General features: G+C 35.1%; 3 protein-coding genes and 1 long non-coding RNA gene across 5 annotated transcripts; 3 read left to right on the top strand and 1 right to left on the bottom strand.

Moving 5' to 3' along the window:
- The first annotated feature begins 682 nt into the window (after positions 1–682).
- LOC140959154 (kinesin-like protein KIN-7F) lies at positions 683–6408 on the top strand. The gene is made up of 13 exons (XM_073416951.1): positions 683–1366; positions 1567–1656; positions 1773–1873; positions 1963–2076; positions 2167–2248; positions 2517–2584; positions 2679–2744; positions 2855–2979; positions 3538–3871; positions 3983–4087; positions 4170–5216; positions 5429–5754; positions 5834–6408. Exons 1-13 carry the CDS (start codon positions 1159–1161, stop codon positions 6150–6152), a joined length of 2985 nt encoding a protein of 994 aa, XP_073273052.1. The 5' UTR covers positions 683–1158; the 3' UTR covers positions 6153–6408.
- Positions 6409–7984: 1576 nt separating this feature from the next.
- LOC140959587 (uncharacterized) lies at positions 7985–12233 on the top strand. Of its 2 annotated transcripts, XR_012172011.1 has the most exons (5): positions 7987–8142; positions 8545–8596; positions 9261–9736; positions 11548–11879; positions 12012–12233. It is a non-coding gene; the product is annotated as an uncharacterized lncRNA (long non-coding RNA). The 2 variants fall into 2 exon arrangements; XR_012172010.1 differs by lacking the exon at positions 8545–8596 and having other exon boundaries at positions 7985–8142.
- LOC140959586 (1-deoxy-D-xylulose-5-phosphate synthase 2, chloroplastic-like) lies at positions 10493–14278 on the bottom strand. The gene is made up of 10 exons (XM_073417501.1): positions 14052–14278; positions 13770–13937; positions 13445–13609; positions 13113–13263; positions 12753–13024; positions 12403–12676; positions 11991–12298; positions 11629–11910; positions 10909–11193; positions 10493–10814 (listed from the first exon to the last, which is right to left on the bottom strand). Exons 1-10 carry the CDS (start codon positions 14139–14141, stop codon positions 10668–10670), a joined length of 2142 nt encoding a protein of 713 aa, XP_073273602.1. The 5' UTR covers positions 14142–14278; the 3' UTR covers positions 10493–10667.
- Positions 14279–18300: 4022 nt separating this feature from the next.
- On the top strand, positions 18301–19942 carry LOC140958782 (WAT1-related protein At1g68170-like). Its single transcript, XM_073416348.1, has 7 exons — positions 18301–18500; positions 18600–18662; positions 18774–18890; positions 19001–19247; positions 19321–19476; positions 19556–19707; positions 19792–19942. Exons 1-7 carry the CDS (start codon positions 18301–18303, stop codon positions 19940–19942), a joined length of 1086 nt encoding a protein of 361 aa, XP_073272449.1.
- Positions 19943–20039: the final 97 nt, after the last annotated feature.

Here is a 20039-nt window from a genome sequence, read left to right on the forward strand (position 1 = left end):
GCATGCATGGATGGGGATGGATATGGACGTAGCTTTACCTTTAATTATGGGACACCGCGTCTTTGAGGCACATGGGCTGTGATTTATAGGGGTCAACTTCAATATTCCCCACTCCCAATCAATTATCAACAATCTCTCTTTAATTTTATTATTATTTATTCATGTATAAATTAATTATTTAAGTATACAAAGATTTTAGTAATTAATAATTAAAGAACATTAATGATTGGGATTAAGGGAATCAATTATATCAATCTATTCAGAAAGAGTAATACCATTGACTCATGTTTTTAATATGAAATCTTTGTTGAATTTGAAATACAGCTGTTAATTTTTCATTAATTATATTTTCATCTGTCTGTATGAAATAAAATCCATAATATGTTGATTGAGTATACAAAATGGAATTTAATTAATTATATTTAACGATTGATATATAAATTTAAACACTTGCATTTTCAGCAAAAACCCATCTTACTAATCTAGAAATATCTACGACGTTAAATTGTAATTATTATGAATGTGTTGAATCTGGCCAATAATTTCTTATACGCTCGAAGCTAAAAGGGTAACCAGAAAATTGCAATATCATTGCAAATTACGATCAGAAAGTTATCATCCTTTTCATCTTTTATCAAAATCAATGACGAAACAAATCATATCCTGAAAAGAAAAAAAATAAAGGAATCAACTTTGATTTCAAATATAAATTTTCAGTCTGAATTCATATTTATCTGTTTTGCATACAAAATCAGGAGAAATTTTGCCTAGAAAACAGAGAGGTTTTCTTGCAATTGATGGTTTCTAACATTGTATGAAACTCATCGGCAAGAACAGATTTCTCAAGTTTTCAGGGCAATTTTTCAACCTGATCCCACGTTATTTTCAACCCATTATGAAATATTCGACAGACTGTAACTTTATATGGTCCACAGCCCTTAGAAATGGAAAATACAAAATCCCCCATCAATGCATGAGACAAAAGAGTGACCACAGAAATATATAATTGAAACACCAAAGATATGCAGATCCTTTTGTTCGTTCGTTATGTTTTCCATTTTTGAAGGGCGTTAGCTAATGGATATGATCCCTGGTGCAGTTTTGGTACGAATTTTCACCGTCTGATTTCAATAAAAAGCAAGAGTTTTGAGGTGGGAAATGGGGACAATGGAGAGTGGAGACGAAGGAATACAAGGCAATGAGGAGAGAATTTACGTGTCTGTGCGGTTAAGGCCTTTAAATGATAAAGAAATTCTGAGGAATGATGTTTCAGATTGGGAATGCATCAATGACAATACAATTGTTTACAGAAATGCTAATCTTTCTGCGTCAGAGAGGTTAATGTATCCTTCTGTATATGTATTTGGTAAGAAATTCTAGGCTTGCTATTTTTTTGTTGCTAGTATGTTTGTCAAACTTTTTTAAAAAGAAACTGGGTTCTTTAAATCTCGACAAATCAGTGTGATCTTGGTCTTATTTAGTTTAGGACCACATACATCATTAGATTTTGTATTTAGGTTCTCTTCCCAGAATTGTCGCTCAATTTCTGATTCTTTTTTTGTCCAGACAGTGTATTTAGGACTGATTCCTCCACCAGAGAGGTGTATGAACAAGGAGCCAGGGATGTTGCTTTATCAGTTCTCAGTGGAATGAACTGTGAGTAAAGCTTTATCCTTTTTTCAAGTTTGAAGTTGAGTTTGTTCCTTTCTCTCTTTTGGGTGTTCGTTTCAAGGATTCTTTACGCCAAATCATAAAAAAAAAATTGTATGTAGCAAGTGTTTTTGCTTATGGACAAACAAGCAGCGGAAAGACTTTCACTATGACTGGAATTACGGAGTATGCGATAGAAGATGTATACAAGTATATACAAAAGGTTATCTTCAATGCTACATTATGATTTAATGTATTTGGTCACCAAGCGAACAACATTCTTTGTAATTCTAATGGTTGAGTTGTTTTCAGCATCCAGAGCGAGAATATGTTTTGAAGTTCTCTGCAATGGAGATCTATAATGAATCTGTCAGAGACCTCCTTAGTTTTGATAGCACTCCACTGAGACTTCTGGACGATCCAGAGGTAAGAATTTCTTTTCTGCGAGTTGTAAATCCGAGGAAAATGTTTTTAATTTATTGGTCGTTACCTTATGTCCATTTTTGTTTTTGATAGAGGGGAACCATAGTGGAGAAACTCACTGAAGAAATTTTGAGGGACTGGAATCATATGAATCAGCTCCTTTCAGTGTGTGAAGGCAAGGAAACATATTTTTCCCCACAGTTGATGGCGCATGTGTTTTGTTTGAATCTGGGGGAGGTTTCTATTAATTTTATATTTCGTATTTTCGAGTTAGAAACAGTAAACATCAAGGATTGAGATCTATTATTATTGAAAACCGTGGTAGCAAATATTGTTTCAGTTTTAAAATCTAAAATATTGGTACAAATCTTGATAAAGTCCTCCTATAATATATCATAGACCGTCCAGCATTATCAATTTCTAGAGCTCTGTCATCATTGCAGCTCAAAGACGGATTGGAGAGACATCCCTTAACGAAACGAGCTCCAGATCTCACCAGATTATTAGACTGGTAATGGAAAGATTTCATCATATTCCAGGATATTGTTGCAGAAATAAAGATATTTATGAATTTCCATTGATGATTAATGTGTACGTTGTTTCAGACAGTTGATAGCATCTCTCGTGAGTTTTTAGGCAACGACAATCCGAGCACTCTTACAGCCACTGTGGTACTTAGTTATTTAAAGATTATCATTCTACATGCTATATTTAAGTTTTACTATATGTTCTTGTTTGTTTGTTTTTTTTAAATGGAAATCAATACCTTGTCTTTGTGTAGAATTTTGTCGATCTGGCTGGAAGCGAGCGTGCGTCCCAATCTTTGTCGGCTGGCACTAGGTTAAAAGAAGGCTGCCACATCAATCGCAGTTTACTGACATTGGGAACAGTGATTCGGAAGCTGAGGTCAGTTAGTTGTATTCATGATTTTTCTGCCAAAACTCGGTTTTTAAAACTTCTGTTGGGTGAAACTGCACATACTGTTTTTTGGTAATTTGTTTTACACCTTATTAACAATGGACTAAGGATCTTTAAGAACTTGGTTCTTTAACTAAATTTTCATTTGAATAGATTGAAAAATAGAAAGCCAAAGCCAAAAACAAAGTCTGTTCACTGATTAACTTTATTTTGCGAAGATCTATAGTACTTTAAAATGAACCTTTGATGCACTATCATTTGGAGAGTAATGATTGCTCCCATTTTAATTTGTGACTGAATCGTACTTTAAATGAACCTTTGATGCACTATCATTTGGAGAGTAATGATTGCTCCCATTTTAATTTGTGACTGAATCGTATCCTTACTACAAAGCAATGAACCATTACTCATGTTATAGAGTTAGACGCTCGGTCGTATAAAATCTTAGTTGTATCGTATATAAATATGAAAGGCATTGGGAAGGATGAGATATTTTTGTAGTACAGTCTTGTGTTAGTCATTCATATTGCTTCATAATTAATGCAGCAAAGGCCGAAATGGGCATATTCCTTATCGAGATTCAAAGTTAACTCGAATACTTCAAACGTCTCTGGGAGGAAATGGTAGAACAGCCATCATCTGTACGATGAGCCCAGCACGAAGTCATGTTGAGCAATCAAGGAACACTCTTCTCTTTGCCGGCTGTGCAAAGGAAGTGAGAACCAATGCCCAAGTTAATGTGGTCATGTCGGACAAAGCATTAATAAAGCATTTGCAGAGTGAACTAGCAAGATTAGAGAGTCAACTCAGGAGTCCCCAATCTGCAGCCCCATCAAATCATTCGGCATTGTTTAGTCAGAAAGATCTTCAAATCGAAAAGGTGATGGTACTATATGAAAATGACGGTTGATAGTGGTTTTTCATCTCCCAGGCTGTCAATATTAGGCTTCGGTGAAACCTGAATCTTTATTGAAGTTTTTTTTTGACGCAGCTAGAGAAGGAGATTAAAGAACTTATTCTGCAAAGAGATATAGCTCAATCTCAAGTGAGAGATTTGCTACAAATGCTGGGAGATGATGAACAATTAGCGATACGGGTAAACGTTCATTGCTTGATCTGTTGCTTTCTTTTTGTACTGCTTATTCGTATTTTTAGTACACTCCTGATTTTTTCTCTAGGTAGGATTGGGAAACTACCCTCATTTGCGAGTTCAAAAATCACCAGAGGGTGAAATTCAAGAACAGGAGAGTTCCATTTTGGCAGATCCTCACTCCTTGGATGTTGATAACAGAACATTTTCTGATGGACTCAGTAGGACCAGTTCGGAAGATCATTTTGCTAAAATTCCTTATTTTAACGAGAACTTCGAGAGTAATAATGCTACTCCAAGAATCTTGATTAGCAGTTCAAACTTTAGTGAAGGTGATTCATCCCATGGTTGGGAGGACATAGAGAAACGAAGTAATGGGACTTTAGAAGATCTGTGCAGGGAAGTTCGTTGCATCGAGACAGAAAAATCGAGTGACACAGGTTCTGTGAAATCAAGTAACTTACATTCAGAAGAAAACAATGGATTCCCTGAAGTAATATTGTCTGTGAATGGAGACAGTGATGAATCTAAATCTCCATCCCCGCCTTTGGCTAGAGATCAAGAACCTCCATTGAAGGGTGATAATGAATTAAAAGCAGATGAAGGGTCTCGACCTATACCCTTGAAGAAGAAACAAGAAAAAATTTCTTCATCATTGAATGACGTCCAAGAGTCAATACCACCAATGTTCAAGAAAGGGAGTGAAGTTGGATCTATTCATTTTCTTGATATGGCATCTCTTGAAGAGCTATCTTTAACACATGAGCTAGCCACAGATTCATCGGTCTCTAGAAGCATGAAGTTTACTAGAAGTAGAAGCTGCACAGCAAGCATGGTTACCACTGATTCAGCTTCACCTTGGTTCAAGATTGTGGACTACAATGAGAATACATCATCAATGGGATCAGAAAGAGAAAAGGAGAGTTTCGAAAGGAAAATACCTCCAATAAATTTTAATTCCTACATGGATAAGTTGTCAACAAAAGATTCTCATTGTTCTCCAGAAAATACTTCTGATATTGAGATTGGTGCACCATATATAGAGTTTTCGACTGCTGAGGATGTCATCTGCTGTTCTGCGGACACGAGTGAAAAGACCGAGCTTCCAACTGAAAAAGAGAGTGTCACAGATCCAGTGAGTCAACATTTCTGTCTAACAAAAGTATATTCTAAATGATTACATTCTTTCTTGAAGTATTTTTTGTCATGCATATGCAGATTTATTTTATCTGTATATATACATATACATAAGAACAAAAAAGCAATAATTACATCTACAAAATTTTTGGACACTTGAATTGGTTTCCCGTTGTAACTCTTATGCATCAGCATCTATATTTCATACAGGCTAATAGCGAGACTGAAACAAAGGTCAATCAGTCTTCAAAGAAGGATGTCAAGGACGTCGGTTTAGATCCAATGGAAGAAGAATTCAAAGGTCTTTCAAGTTGGCCAACTGAATTCAAAAGGCTCCGAAGAGAAATAATTGACCTTTGGCATGACTGCAATGTCTCACTTGTACACAGAACTTACTTCTTCTTACTTTTTCAAGGTGACCCTTTAGATGCTATATACATGGAGGTAGAGATGAGAAGAATGAAATTCTTGAAGGAGAAATTCTCTCGGGGAGAGAAAACCATAGTGAATGGTCAATGTTTAACACTTGCTTCAAGGTAAGATTTTTGAGCCAATGACAATGGCTAATTGTTCCCTAAAGTTGGTTATTTTTTTAAACTTTTTATGTAATATCAGCTCGAAGGACCTTAGTCAAGAGAGACGTAAGCTGAGCAAGCAGATGGAGAAAAAGCTTTCAGAACAAGAAAGAGAAATGCTCTTCCTCAAGTGGGGCATTGGCATCAATACCAAACTCAGAAAGCTACAGTTAGCTCATCGTCTGTGGTGCAGTACCGATGATATGAATCACATATATGATAGTGCATTGCTTGTTGCCAGGCTGGTTGGTCTTATTGAATCAGGGCACTCTCCCAAGGAGATGTTTGGGGTTAATTTTACACCCCGAAGATCAGAAAGAACGTATACTTTCAAACGTAGCTTGATATCTCTTTTCTAATGTTGTACCAATATGTATGACTGGGTATATTTTATGGGTTTCGAGTATAGGTGGCTTCAGATATTTTCTGTGGCTAGAAGGTTTGTTGCAATGTAAAATTAGTGTCAAGAAAATTTCTGGGGCCTTCTTCGACTGTGTTTATATTGATGTACATCCCTTTGGTGCTGTTAGTGTTAGAGCTATTTCAGTGTGTATGTACAAGTCAAGTCATCCTTGCAATAAATCATACTTTTATTGACCAGTATATTGCGATGAATCTGAGTCATTTGATTGCTGAAGTTCACAGAATTATAATTTATGGTTAATAAACTTATTCCTCACAGTATTATGATTATTAAACTTTGCTTTTTCTGTGTACAGTAATTAAGGTCCACCCAAGAATCCCATGAAGTTCTAGAATGAATTTATAGGGTAAATCTGTTATTGGAATAAGTCGAGTGAAACTATACTAATATTGTTTCATCAAGAATTATGTGGTAAATATATGTATGTATGGCTTCATTCAAGTTGTATTTGCATCGAATGATTTGGATTTGAAAAACGGATTTGAGGGCAATGTTTCTGAAGTAACCCGGGTAAAAAGGGAGGAGTCGGGTCGGATACTCGCTCGGGTATACTATCAGAATATAAAAGGAAATATGAGTCGGACGTTAGGACTTAAAAAATTTCTTCCATCGATTAAAAGGGAACTCAAGTAGAAAGATTAATACCACCGAATGAAAACTGTGAAAATGAATATCCAGGGTAAGATAAGGAATAAATGCCCAATAAATGAGAGTATTCAATGTGTAAGTTAATAGCTTGATCCTGAATAAATGCGAATAAAGAACCTGATATTTATAACAAGAGATGCAATGATAACCTCGTTTATCGCGTTGAGCATTAAATATAGTAGGGTGGCTGATTATACCCTATTGCTTTGACATGTCAAATCTCATACTAGTCACATCCAGCCCGCCGGATTCTATCAGCAATTAATGTTACTATCAGGAATAGGTCGGTTGTGCATGCCCTATCAAGTCGGCGCCATTTAATGTGACATCCATATCGAGGTGGCCAGGGTAAAATGCTTCTCGGGGAATTACATGAGGGTCCGGGTATTTCTCACCCCGAGGAGGTCATGTCCCGGGTAATTCAATGGCTCGGGGCATTAACTCCTTGTTACGATAAGTTCGAAAATATCTCATCCCGACTCGAGCACCCTTCATGTTATGTTATACACTTCATGGCTCGGGTCGTCTCGGGATCTATCCGTGACCCGGGACATCCCAGGGTATCATCAGTTTCAAATAGCTCCATTTTCATGAACTTGAAATCTACTATATATATTGACTAATAAGAGCAACTCCAACTGTGCTCTATCTTGATATCCAACACCAAAATAGAGTGATGTTTATGTGATCTAACCGGACACTTTCTGCTCCTCTTGCATGGTCCTAACATGTGTTGGCCTTCGCCTCCTCTTCTTTATTTTTATTTATTCATTTTAATATTTAATTACGATATAAATTAAGGTTAGTATTCGAAAACTTGATTAGATCATTGTAAGATTTTAATATTATTATTTTAATTTTGAGTAATTTATTTAATAAATAATGAAATTAATTATTATTTTATGATTTCTTAAGTATTCGAAATATGTATAAAAATTAAATTTATTAGTAATATCTAAATAAAAATATAAATGATAAAAAAACAATATATGATTTATATAATTATAAAATGGTAATTACATAATTATATATTATGTAGTTATTATTTAAATTAACTTTTTTATTATAATCGAATCAATTATATCAATATTATTAATTGTCGTGACCTTGTTACCCGCATCAATTAATCAAACAAAGAAAGAAAATTAGAGAGCTCGGTTTCTTCTTCTCAAGCAGCCTCCACACGAAGCTGCTAGGGGTGGTGGCGTGGTGCCCTTTGAGCAGCTGTCAAAAAATCCTGCCATGAACATCCCTGTCGTCCCGTTGACTGTGAACAGGTTCTATAGTGGAAATAGCTTTTGCTTGCTCATGTTCGTTATCTTGTATTCTGGATTGTTAAGTGCTTCTAACAAGACTTCTTCTGTTTGACGGAAAAATTGGATACCTTTCTTTCTGTAGTAGCTAGCAGAAACTTGAAAGATATTGAGCAGATGCCCTTTTGTTTTATGATTATGGTGGAGCTGCTGAATAACTTGAAATGGCATAAATCCATTGAAGGCGTAATTACAACTAATATAGTTTAACTGAACCGAACAGTCGTCATTTGCTTGTCATGTGAGTTTCGTTTCGTCGTTTCGTTTCGGAGTTATGGGTGAAAGAGACTGAAATCTTTTTTTTTTCTTTTTGTGTTTCTTGATTTCTTCATGATTTTGCAATTTGTTTTGAATAAAATGGTACAGGTTAATGTATCTAAATGAGCATTGAGATGGGATTTTTGGGGTATATGGAGAAGTAAGATATATGTAAATTGTTTACTTGTCAAATATTAGTTGCAACCTTGCGTTTATAAATTTAATATTTGGTGATCTGAGAATGCCTTGCTTTTTTCCTGTTAGATGTTAATTTTGTTGAATGCTGGTGATATCCGTATTAATCCACGGCATTGCCTAGATGCAAGATGCACTTTCATGAATATGTTAACTCGTGCATCATTATGATACTAAATCTGAATGCTGGAAGTTTTAATATGATCAAATGTGCGGGTGGCACATTTTTGGGTCGACAAAAGCCATTTTTGTCCAATGCCCTGAGATCTGTATATTAGATTTTAATATACCCTACTGGATTTTAGATCTATATGTTGGAATCTTAAGCTATCAAATTTTGAATCTTACACTAAAGTGATCTATCTTCATCTGCATGTTGGTTGATGACGGACATATGTGATTATCTTACCGTGAACCTAGCATATCACATAACATTTCTTTGGCTCGAAATGTCCCAGTGATTTCAACTATTTTCTGGGCATAGCTCCACTAAGTACCCATTATTAACGGTTAATTGAACTTGTTTTGCAGAATGATTATACGATGTCTGGTGTTATATCATTGTCTTCGTGAATGCATTTGATGAGGTTGAGCTCTTACTGAGGTTCTTTACCTGTGTTTGGTTGTAGGTCCTGAGTGAATTGATAACAGTTTTGGGAATATCCATGGCTGCTGACAAGCCTCGAAGTGGTAGTTTTTCGCGCAATATTTCTCCAGCATCCAGTGGAACATTACATTGCATAATAGTTGAAATCTTGAACTTCTCGACATGATTCTTACAACTAGGATTTAGCTTTTTCCTTGCAAATTGGTATAAATTATCAGGCGTTTTTATGATGCTAGAGTTCATGGAGTTATTTTAAATCCAATAATGCTATTTCTTCCATCTTTTATACTTATTATTGGAGTGATGAATTGAGGGAACATCAAAGACAACCAAAGTAGGGATTCCCTTTATATAACATCATCTGCCTTGAGCCTATTTTATCCTCTGATTATCCATGAAGAATTTTAATTCTGGTTTTGTGTTTTCACTTGGAAGCAGTGTGGGAGGACGTGTTGCTATTCGGTCACTGTGCTCACCGCAATGCGACTTTTTAGCAAGGTCAGTGTCTACCATGTTTTGAATTAAAAATTACATACAAGTTCGATTCAAAGATGAAGCTTTCAACATTTTCATTATAACACCAAGAGATTCATAGAATGTTCGTTTATTTTCTAAATATTTAGTACAGGTGCTTAATTCTCTTAAAACCAAAAACTTATTCTTATAAGTATTCATACACTTATCTTTTAGGAATTTATTTTGTTTAAAGTTCGATTCTTATTCAGAGGGAAGAAAAAAATATGTTGATAAATTTTCAACGAAAAAAATGAAAAATAAGAAAGTTCGAAAATGCAATGGGACATGCTTTCTTTTATCAGATCTCTGAAAAGTGTGGTACGGTTGTCAAATGCAGTAATAGTTGTAACCTTTCCGCCCTCTCTTGTTTCATCAACATTCTCAAAAAGGCTCCAGCATTTGGCTGACACGTTAGTTTCAGTCGAGGCAATTCCAGGTGCTTTTTAGAAGAGGCTCCCATCTCTTTGACACTGCTTGGATATTGATAATCAGATACCCATTGTCCAAGCAGTGTCAAGATTGGTACCGATGGGTATCTGATTATCAATATCCAAGCAGTCTAAAAAGGCTCCCATCTCTTTGAATCCAAAAATTATATTAAAAAAAATCCCATTTTGAACACAATTTCCATTCGAAATACTTGTGCCTTAAATTATTAGTTAACATAACTATAATCTTGATTCATAGCATTTACAACGGGATTATGCTGCAATAAATTGGTGAGTCATTGGTACTTCGTATCATGTATGTAAAATCTTGCCTGTTGAAACAACTTTATTAAGTATTTTCTTGTATTCTTGCAGTTTGAAAGAGTGAGTTCCAAGAATAGAACTTGGCAATACATTCCTCCATCCTCCCCATATGTAAATATTAACAAAAAATTGAGCATATCGATGCAACATTGTTTCGAGTCTCAATGTAGTTTGAGAGCTTCGATAGGCCTTCCAAGAAGCGATAAAACCGTGCCACAAATATGTTTCGAAGAGAGACCAGCTTCTTCGATCTGATCCTGTGGTGCTCCATGATCAATGTATCTATCTGGAAGCACCATTGATCTTAACTGCAATTCGAAAAAAATTAACAATATATTAGAAACAGAAAGAGGGAAATGGTTAATGTGGAATCGATGGAACTAAATATGTAACTTTTTGTACCTTAAGGGGTCCATCCAAGAAACCATTTAAGCTCAGGAAATGAGAGACATGTGATCCAAACCCTCCGATGGAACCTTCCTCCACGGTGATTATAATTTCGTGTTCTTTTGCCAGTCTTCGTATAAGATCAGCATCCAATGGTTTGCAGAATCTTGCATCTGCAACTGTTGATGATATTTTAAGGGATTGAAGCATTTCTGCAGCTTCCAAACATTGCTGAACTATTGCTCCATATCCAAGAATCGCCACTTTGTTCCCTTCTCTTACTATTCGGCCTTTCCCAATCTGTCAAACAACATAAATATGCACTCAATCGTTATTTCAATTGAGGGATTTGGTTGGTTCATACAAGGTTTGTTTGTACTATTGGGTGTGATTTACTATACCAAAAAGTATATAATTGACTCAAGCATTTTAATCAATATCCAAACAGTGTCAAGATTGGTACCAATGTCCCACAGGACAATGGGTGCAATTGTTATTGCTTAGCGACATCTCTCAACAATTGCTTCAACTGCAACTGAAAAGACTCGAATATGTTGTTTTAACTTTAATAATGATTATAGGATCGAGTATCTATCGTAGTACCAAAAGATAGTTCGAATCTATTAAACTTGCCCAAATATTATGTGTCTACAGCTGAATCAATTGACATTAATCAAGAAACAGGGAATTATTGCTGCCAACGCGTTTGAAATAAGAGTAGAATTTTGTGCTCACCTCAAGTGGTATTCCTTTGAAATGAGGTGGGAGAATGGCCCCTATACCATTACCCCTCGGAAATCTGAAACAGCTTGGTCTGTCATCTATTGCTGCTGCTGTGGCAACCATGTGCATTAGCTCAGCCTCATCTGATGGAGCCATGACAACCATATTTGGCAGGCAAGCCATATACGTCACATCAAACGCACCACAATGAGTTGGCCCGTCTGCACCTACTAACCCAGCTCGATCCATTGCAAACCGGACAGGTAACTTTTGAAGATCCACATCATGTACCACCTTTATACATACATGTAGAACTGTTATACTTTGGTCTAAAACATGACGAAATATCATTTTCTTTATATTAGATTTCTCACCTGGTCGTATCCTCGTTGCAGGAAGGATGAATAGATAGCACAGAATGGCTTGAGACCCTCGGAAGCTAAACCTGCTGCGAACGTGATGGCATGCTGTTCAGCAATACCAACATCAAAACAACGGTCTGGAAAACGTTTCTGGAAATAATTTAAACCCGTTCCACCTCCCATTGCAGCATGGATAGCCACAATTTTGCTGTCTACTTCAGCTTCTTTTACAAGCGATTCTGCAAAATACTGAGTGTATGAAAGTGTAGAAGACTTGGGCTTAATCTGCTTCCCTGTACTTGGTTCAAACTTGACGACTCCTGAAAGATCATGAAAAAAATAAATGCCATGTTTTTTTTCTTTGCAATAGATAAAAATTGTTTAATTTTTAGCAAGTTTGTGTATAACAGTAATATAATCTCACCGTGCATTTTATCGGCTGCTACCTCAGCTGGAGGATACCCTTTCCCTTTTTCTGTTACGACATGGATTAAAACCGGGCCTGGTGCCGGCATGGCCTTGACCTTCTCAAATATACTGACTAGATCATCGATATTGTGGCCATCAACAGGGCCGATGTAGTACAAACCAAGCTCTTCAAAGAACGTGGAACCAGAAGCACTTAACATCCCTCTTGCATATTCATCAACCTTGGCTGCAACTTCATGTGCTTGGGGTCCAATTTGCTTTGTAATGCTCTGCAAAGACCAAAGACAAAACTTTACCAGTTTCCTATAATTTATCAATGCTGACACCTGAAGGAAATCGAGTTACCTTTGCAGCTTCTCGAAGTTGTCTGAATTTAGGATTGGCCTGAAGCTTGCTCAGCGCGCCACTGAGTGCACCAACGGGCGTGGCAGGGCCGTCTAGCGTGGCAGTTGGTAAAGAAACTTGCTTATTATCGTTCAGTATAATAATAAGATTCGTGTCCAGAAAGCCTGTATTGTTCATGGCCTCGTACGCTTGTCCAGCGGTCATTGCTCCATCTCCGATCACCGAAACAACATTGTTGTTCTTCCCTAATAAATCTCTGGCCACAGCCATACCTATTATCATCGCAAATTTTCATTATTTTATATGTGAATCCATTTTTCAGCACATTTTCGAAAAAAAAATATGCAAATTTGAAAGTACCAAGTCCAGCAGAGATGCTGGTAGAGCTATGCCCAGCGCCGAATGCATCGTACACACTCTCGTCTCTTTTAGGAAATCCTGCCAGCCCATCAGTCTTGCGAATCGTGTGCATTTTAGACCGCCTCCCGGTCAGAATCTTATGGCCGTATGTCTGAAATTAAATTCTCCATTTCAGAATCCACTCATATATTACTCGAGAAACCGAAAGAATATTTTATCCATAAGCGTAAATAACTACAATCTCCTCCATTACTTCATGAAGAAACATCTATATCTTGATTCTGTTCCTGAAGTGTTCGTTATCTATAAAACAAAAAAAATTAAATCTTTACCTGATGGCCAACATCCCAAATAATTTTATCTTTAGGGCAATCGAAAACATGGTGCAGAGCCACAGTGAGTTCCACAACTCCTAAGCTTGAACTTAAATGCCCTCCAGTCTTTGCTACAGTATACACAATCTCTGCTCTAACTTCTGCTGCTAATTGTTCGAGATCCTGAGAAACCAACATATAATGAAGATGAAATAAACACAACCCATGAAACCTTATCAGTTATCACCTTTTTTCAGAACAATGATCAATCAATAGCAGAAAAAGATTTTTTTTTAAAAAAAAAAGAGAGACAAATTCTGGATTTCACTGTTGAACGAAGCACCTTTGTGGAGAGATTCTTCATATGAATAGGATAATTGATCGTATCGAGTAACGGTGTAGCCGGTTTTTCGCCTGAAAAATCAATCTTCCATCCATCTTTTTCTTTCCTTATTACCATCTTTCTTTCATCCCCATCGGAAACACCCCTGGCTGATGCTTTAACAGACGACTGAGTTTAAAACCATTTCAAGCAAAACCCAATTAGCATAAGATTCAAATAACCACAGAAGATTCCAAGTAACAATAACATAAAAAAACATGAAAATTTTAACACAGTGCTAACCTGTCTTCTTCCTCCACAGTTGAACTTTGGAACTGCAAAATATGGTGATATGGTTTGGTTTATTCTAATGAAATTTCCATGAGCAGCCATTCCTGGAATGAAAATAATGGGTATTTCGTTGGATTGGAGAAGAAGATCAAAGTGAGTAAAGATGGATAGAGTGGTAAAAGTTGGCAACAAAGACCAAATTTATAAATACCAATATAGAGGAACTTCCATGAAATGACAATATAAATAAGCGATCCGGCAAGGTGGACTGGTTTGGCGCGACCATTCCTATTCTTTTCTATACATGCCAAACTTTGGTGGCTATTCCTTTTTGTTTTGAGTTCAATTTAATTTCTTTTTTTCCGAGGAACGTTCAATTTAAAATTTTTATTATATGTTAAAGCTGGTAAAAATAAACCACTGTGTGTTTCTTATAGGGTTGTTCATCGTTCGTGTCGGTTCGGTTCGATTTTCGGTTTTTTATTTCGGTTTTAGAAATATATAATCCGATATCCGAACCATTTTTCTTCGGTTCGGTTTTCTACCAAAACGGTTCGGTTATTTCAGTCGGTTAATTCGGTTTTGTATAATTATTTAAATTAATAATATAAATATATTGTAAAATATAATATATTAACTTTCTACATGTTTTCTTAGTAAAATATTTAAATATAAGATCTAAATTAATTAAACAAACAACAATCAACTAAAAATTGTTCAAAATAGTTTTTCATTTACTAAATATCATATCAAAATATATAATATAAATAAAAATATAAAAAAATTATTAATTTAATGAAATTTCGGTTTTTTCGGTTTTGACATATATAATCCGAAACCGAACCAAATAAACTTCGGTTTTAACATTTATATCCGAATTACAAAATTCGGTTTTCGTTTCAGTTCGGTGTTCGGTTTTTTCGGTTTGGATTTTCGGTTTTATCCGAAGTTTGAACACCTCTATTTTCTTATACCCTTGTTTCTAAAAAAAAACACATATAGTTAACATTTTTTTAAACTGTTTCCGATATTATTTGGATTGCGGGACGAGATAATGAAGCATATGAACACAAATATATAATAAGGATAATAAAAAGATGCATGACTCCAAATATTACAGAGTTTGAAGAGAAAAAAAATATGAAAATCATTGGTTAATCTTTCGGCACTGACATTACTTAATAATTTTTTTTTTTTTTGGAAAAAAAAGATGATGGTTTCTACTTTCTATGCTTAAGGAGTATTTGATAGTTCCAGGTGTCACATTAAATTCAAAGTAAAACCATAATGGTTCCGATATTTAATTACTAGATTGGGTATGAAGACAACATCAACTAATTGTCTGGTTGAATTTGATTGGAGATTAGTGTGATGTGCGCGCGTATAAATCCTTTGTTGCGACGTGACGTCTATATTTAATTTTAATTTCAAGATTAGATAATATGCTCTTCTTTTGTCATTACAGTTGAGAGGAATCACAAAACAAAATGTTTCGGTTTTAATTTATGTTTGATGCCTTCCTTGTCCAAACAAATATTGTCGATTTGATAGTAAATATTGGAGTACTCCAATTCTATTTTAGAATTGATAAAAATTTTAAAAAAAAATGGTTTGAGCCATCAACATGAGTTATGGGACTGAAACTACGCTTAATTGTAGCTTATTTGGTCTCACCCTCAACCAACTTAACATTATATTAGAGTTCGAATCTTCATTTTCCGTTGATGCATGGCGACGGTAGCCTAATTATGTTCATCTTTTTTCCCTTCAAAAAAACAATTTTTAGGATTCATGACATATTACCGAGATCAACGATGATGCATATATAAATAACTAATTTAAAAACATCAATTTTTCATTCTCTATTTTAAGTTTTGAAATTTTAATGGATTTAATTCAAATAAATATGTTAAAATGAACTTTCGGCATGTGTCAAGTCAAAGACGCAAAACCAATCAAATGTGTAATTCATGTTAAAATATTGTGCTAATTACTGTTTATTATTCTGATGCAGCCAGTTGTTATTTCCATTTCTGTATATGCGCATGAGTCGGATGTGATTTAGACTGGCAAATGAAGACAACCAACCCTCAAATTAATTTGAGTTGAGTAATTAGAGCTGATAATGCATTTGGTGATGCAACTGTAGTGAACATAAGTAACACTTTTAGTGACTCTGTGGGATAGCTTGTAAGGAATACTTTTTGTCTTCTAGCTGACTATTAGAAGTGTTTTGTAAATATCGGTTTTTGCTTCAAATTCTATGATTTTTAATCAAAAGTTAGAAACAAGTTTGATATGTTTTTTTTAATGCGATTGGTCCTACAATTATTATTAGAGACAATGTCACGGGTTCGATTCACATTGATTACAAGGAGTGCTATTATTGAGTACGAGATTGTTGAGTGCAATAATTGTTCATACTGGGTAAAGCAATCGAAACATGACGCATGAGCTGTTGAATGATTTAAAATATTTGAGTTACATCATTACTATCTGTTATAGTTTTTTGGTAAAACGAAAATCGTTCAGTCCTACGATTTTTACATTGAAAAATATATGTTTTCATTTTTTTTTAATATTGTCGCAAAAAATATAGAAAATTAACTTGACGATAACATTTAAGAGCATTTACGTTTAACATATAGATGGAAGCGTAGAGACGGCAATTTGTATTTACTTGCCGAATAGGAACACATCTGATTAAATTAGTAAGTAAAAGCTTTTAATAATCGGATGCGTTCGTTGTCAACAAGCACTGACAATCATTTAATTGTTGCTCAAAACAAAAAATTGTAGATACATTTATTGTTCAGTAACAAGAAAAAATGTCTCGAAATATCATATAAATTCTGAAAATTAATCGTAATAATACGATATTGTTCTCTATATGTATATTATTCAAATGCATTTTGATAGGAGTATAAAAATGGATCGAAATTTGAAATTATGAGTTCAGGACTGCAAAATTTATGTGTAATTCTTTTTATTGCTATATATTTTTTTTAATCGGGGAAAACTCGCAGCCGCTATTTTTTGTGCGCTCTGGGTAAATTCACGAGCAACGCAGTAACCCGCAGACCACACTGACCAAGCTCAATCAAAAAGCTTTTTTGTTTTTAAGTAGGTCTCTTGAGAGACGGTCTCACGATTCTTTATCTGTGAATATATATTGATAGCATAATGAATAATTTTATCATCAATTTTGTGTTCAATATTTGATTAGGATTAATTAATTTTATTATTCGATTAAATTACGCATTGCTAATTGAATGACAAAATTAATGAAAAAAACTTATGCTATAATGTATATTTAGATTGACACGTCACACGTGATGCCATTTTTCATTTTCAAGTGTAATATTGAATAAATAAAATAAAATAGATATAATTTTAATAATGAGTATTTTTGTAATTTATTATCATACAAAATATAAACATCAGTATATATGAAGATAACAATTTTGGAACAAAGTATCATAGTGTGTGGGCTTTAATTAAATATATAGTATAAAATTCTTAAAACTATTTTATTTGCTACATAATTGATATAGTTGATATAGCAAAAATAGACAGGTTGATCCGAATATTTTTCATGGACCGGATCGGATATGATATATTTTTAATATATTAACATATTTTATAAATTTCAAAATTAACTACATGATTTGTTGATCGTAATCAATAATTTAGAGATTTAAAAAAAAATTACTTAAAAAAGCTGTGCGGTTCTAAAAATGCCTTGAATGATTTTCAACTTCAAGATTTTTAAAAAATACTTTAAAAATAAGTGTTCTGTCATGTTCGCAGAATTAGAACCAGCAATCGTTCACACGAATACATCGCGGTATCATGATAACGAGAGCTTAGTTTGCTTTGTCTATGGACAATTATTAGACTGCAGACAGAATTCCATTGAAATCTTGTATGAATCCATAGGTTAAATCTATTACAGGAAAATCTTGATTGAATCCATACTAATATTGGTCCATCAAGAATTATTGCATTCTAAATATGTGTAGACATGGTGGTTATTATGATCATGTCACTAAAATGGTCAGTAAATGATACTAAATCTTTGTAATAAAATTATCTCAATTGCCAATCTGTTGCTTTCAAGTTTATATTGTCAAACTCAGCCTCTCTCTTATTTGCCACTTTCCTATACTTCGGACATATTTACCCGCGTTATGTGTTTTAAGAAATATAAAGGGATCCATAAACTAAAACTCGTGCTTGAACGTGATGAGATTATGTTAAAATGAAGCAAATCCACTGTTCTGCGACAGCGCAAGAGCTAAAGCCAATAATGTTTATGATATTAAATCAAATAGCTAGTGGAGGCGTCAATGTGTTTTACAAACTTGCAGAAGCTGATGGGATGAAAGTTAAGATTTTGGTGGTTTATCGGTTGGTTTTCGCCTCGATTTTCTTGGCTCCTATTGCTTTAGTCTTTGAAAGGTGAAATTTGGACTGAATCCCTTTCCGATGCTTGGTCCTGTCTGTTTCTTTTTAGTTTCTAAAACCTTTTCGACTTTTGAATTTGATATGTGTTTGCAGGAAGAGTAGGCCAAGATTCTCAAAGATCATAGCTTTGCAAGCTTTTGTGAGTGGATTATTGGGGTAACAATGACAACTTAACTAAATTTTTTACACCAAAATGGTGAAAAAAAAACTTAACAGAATGAAAATCTTGTTCATTTTAACAGTGTATAATTTTTTTACCTGTTACAGAGGATCATTAGGGAGCAATTTGAATGCAGAGAGCATAGTTTTGACATCTGCCACATTTGCAACTGCAATGTATAATCTCATTCCAGCTCTAACATTCTTCTTGGCCGTCATTTTCAGGTACCTAAAACCGGTGGAAAAACTCCCCTTTTCTTTCGAATTGAAGTTGGAATGAACAACTTTAAAATGAGCATAACTGTATTGTGATTGTCCTTTTTATGCGTTCACAGGTTGGAGAAGTTAGAAATACGACAATCAGCAGGAAAGGCAAAGGTTGTTGGATCCACACTAAGCATTGCTGGAGCAATGGTTCTAAGCTTTTACAAAGGAATAAATGTCACACTTTGGTCCACTCATGTAGATTTGCTTCAGACGGCTTCGGCTGCTACTGATCAGCGGCAGCAGCAGAGTCCTTTACTGGGCTCGTTATTGGCCGTATCCAGTTGTTTTTCTTACGCAGCTTGGTACATAATTCAGGTAATCCCACGTAAATAATACAGAAAATCTGAAATCTCGATCAAATGCTGAAAGATAATTTCACTATGAACAGACTCAAATGAGCTATGACTACCCTTGCTATTCAAGCACGGTCTTAACGTGTTTCAGTGGAGCGATCCTGGCAGGCCTATATGCCTTATGCACAGAAACACGCTTCACAGAATGGCAACTCGGGTGGAATATCAGACTCGTCGCTTCTGCTTATATGGTATGAAATAATCGAACTTATTTTATAAAAGCAAGGCTTGGATCACGTTTTCTTGATAAGCATCTGAACTTTGTGTCAGGGAGTGATCGGCTCTGGCCTGGTGACAGCAGTAACGGCATGGGGAGGTCGAGTGAAAGGGCCTTTGTATGTCACTTCTTTTCTGCCAGTGTCTCTCATATTTGTCGCAATTATAGGATCCATTGCTCTGTGTGAGAAGTTGACACTAGGAAGGTTATAATATGATCTGGGATCTTGCTATTTCTTTTTCCTGTATGTGTTTTTGCAGAAATTTTATGATTGTTCCGTGTTCTTCAGCGTGCTAGGATCAGTAATGATAATCACCGGCTTGTACTTCGTGTTGTGGGGAAAACGGAAGGAGACGATAATGACTCAATCCGACTCGATAACAGCAAGAGAAGAAACCTCGGAAAATGCATCATCTGCTGCTGCTGTTCGAGAAGTCTAACTTGATACTTCGTACTCTTGAGCTAGTATACGATAGATTTTAGACGAAGCACGGATTGTTTCGCCTCCAAAAAATTGCATTTCATATATCATATAAT

Source organism: Primulina huaijiensis, chromosome 15 (genome assembly GCF_012295235.1).
Source record: "Primulina huaijiensis isolate GDHJ02 chromosome 15, ASM1229523v2, whole genome shotgun sequence".
NCBI lineage: Eukaryota > Viridiplantae > Streptophyta > Magnoliopsida > Lamiales > Gesneriaceae > Primulina > Primulina huaijiensis.